This window comes from Austrofundulus limnaeus, unplaced genomic scaffold, assembly GCF_001266775.1.
Source record: "Austrofundulus limnaeus strain Quisiro unplaced genomic scaffold, Austrofundulus_limnaeus-1.0 Scaffold764, whole genome shotgun sequence".
In the NCBI taxonomy this organism is placed as follows: domain Eukaryota; kingdom Metazoa; phylum Chordata; class Actinopteri; order Cyprinodontiformes; family Rivulidae; genus Austrofundulus; species Austrofundulus limnaeus.
The window spans coordinates 109,785-111,381 of record NW_013953166.1 but is presented as its reverse complement, the minus strand read 5'-3'; the positions used below and the strand labels follow the sequence as shown (position 1 = coordinate 111,381).

The window sequence follows — 1,597 nt, the reverse complement described above, 5'->3', positions numbered from 1 at the left end:
GACTTGTTGAGAAGATGGTTAGCTAATAGAGACTAGTTTCATCTTGTAACCAGAGAACATTTTATAACTTGACTGGTAAATATAAATATTCTTAATTTTATGACAGTAAGAAGAAATAATAAATATACTTTATTACTAGCTGAAGTCATCATTTTTCAACTAGCTAAAGTCTAAGTTACAGGCTGACTTCAGGTCTGGTTTAGATCATTATTACTTATAAATTATATATTTTTCTGGTATAAATCTGCTGTTTTACATGATTAATTATTAATTTATTGTAAAAACATGACAGATAATCTGTGAAACAGATCCAGTTCAGCTGCTGTTGGAGGCTGTGAGCTGTTGTCCTGTTTGGTCTGTTTCTGCTCCTCCATGATGTCACAGACACCAGTGGACGGGATGGGCGGGGCTTAGTCTAGTGATCTATGTTTAAGTCTATGGTGAGAGGCTGAATCCCTTTTTGATTGACAGTGAAATGAGCGAATCAGCGATCTTTTGGTGTAAATATCCATGGGAGCATTTTTTACTTTTGTTTCTGTTCCGAGTTGAACCGGAGACTTTATTAATCCTGTTAGCAGCATTTTGTTTGTTAAAAACAACTAGCGACAAATCAAGCTTCAATTTCTGGTGGGTTTTCTGTAGCTGCTTGTGTTTGGAGACAGACTTCTACCATTCTTTCTGACTTCTATGGTAGTTTCTGTCCAGCGGGTGCTGCTGAGCCCCTCAGCCGTCACACAGCACACACACAGGTGGACACACATAAAGTAGTTATTTTAGTAATTTTATGATGTAGGCCGAAATTGAGCTTCCCCTCCTTGAAAGACCAGCATCCACCACTGAAGGAACTGTTGGTGCAGAATTATTGTTGCGCAACTTTAATACAGGAAACTCAGGTTGCAGCAAAGCTTCAAGCAGCCTCAGTTGTGTAATGAGTGAGACACAAAAAATGGTGGCATGCTCTGAAAGTTAGACATCAGGTGTTGGGGAACCAGGACATCCTGGACCAAAACAATAACACTGTTGCCATGCTGCTATACAAGCACTAACCTGTATTTAAGTTTATACTTCCACATTCAGTTACTAGTGTGCACTCCAACACTATCCTTCTTGTTGCTGTGTTTACTACCATGACAAAAAACAAACTTTMTAACATTTAAACTCACCTCTGCTTGGAGCCAGAGGGTTCAGAGGTCGATACACTGATCTGGGCCTGGTAACACAAAAGTCAATAGTTCTTCATCAGTAAGTACGCTCACTGTACTCTCACAAATTCAAATACACTGGGATTGAGCAAAAAACTAAATGCAGATCCTAAATATAATCCCTATATAKAGTGGGGTGCGAAAGTTGGGGCAACCTTGTTAATTTTCCTGATTTACCTTTATTAATCATTGATTGTTTGGATTAAAACAATCAGTTAAATATATCATAGGGGACAAACACAGTGATATTTGAGAAGTGAAATGAAGTTTATATTATTTATTTGATTAAAAAATTGTTTAATATAGAAATCAAACAAAAAAAAGTAATTACTGGACTACCAGAAAAACAGTAACGTCCCTCATCTTTTGATGTTTTACAGAATGTGGGCAGTTTC

General features: G+C 37.3%; 1 protein-coding gene across 1 annotated transcript in view; it reads right to left on the bottom strand.

Annotated features, from left to right (window-relative positions):
* ero1b (endoplasmic reticulum oxidoreductase 1 beta) overlaps nucleotides 1-1,597 on the bottom strand; it is a gene marked incomplete in the record, with an annotated part of 60,322 nt that overhangs the window by 16,496 nt on the left and 42,229 nt on the right. Inside the window, 1 exon segment of the mRNA XM_014028449.1 lies at nucleotides 1,164-1,204. Within this exon segment, the coding sequence (XP_013883903.1) occupies nucleotides 1,164-1,204 (41 nt within the window).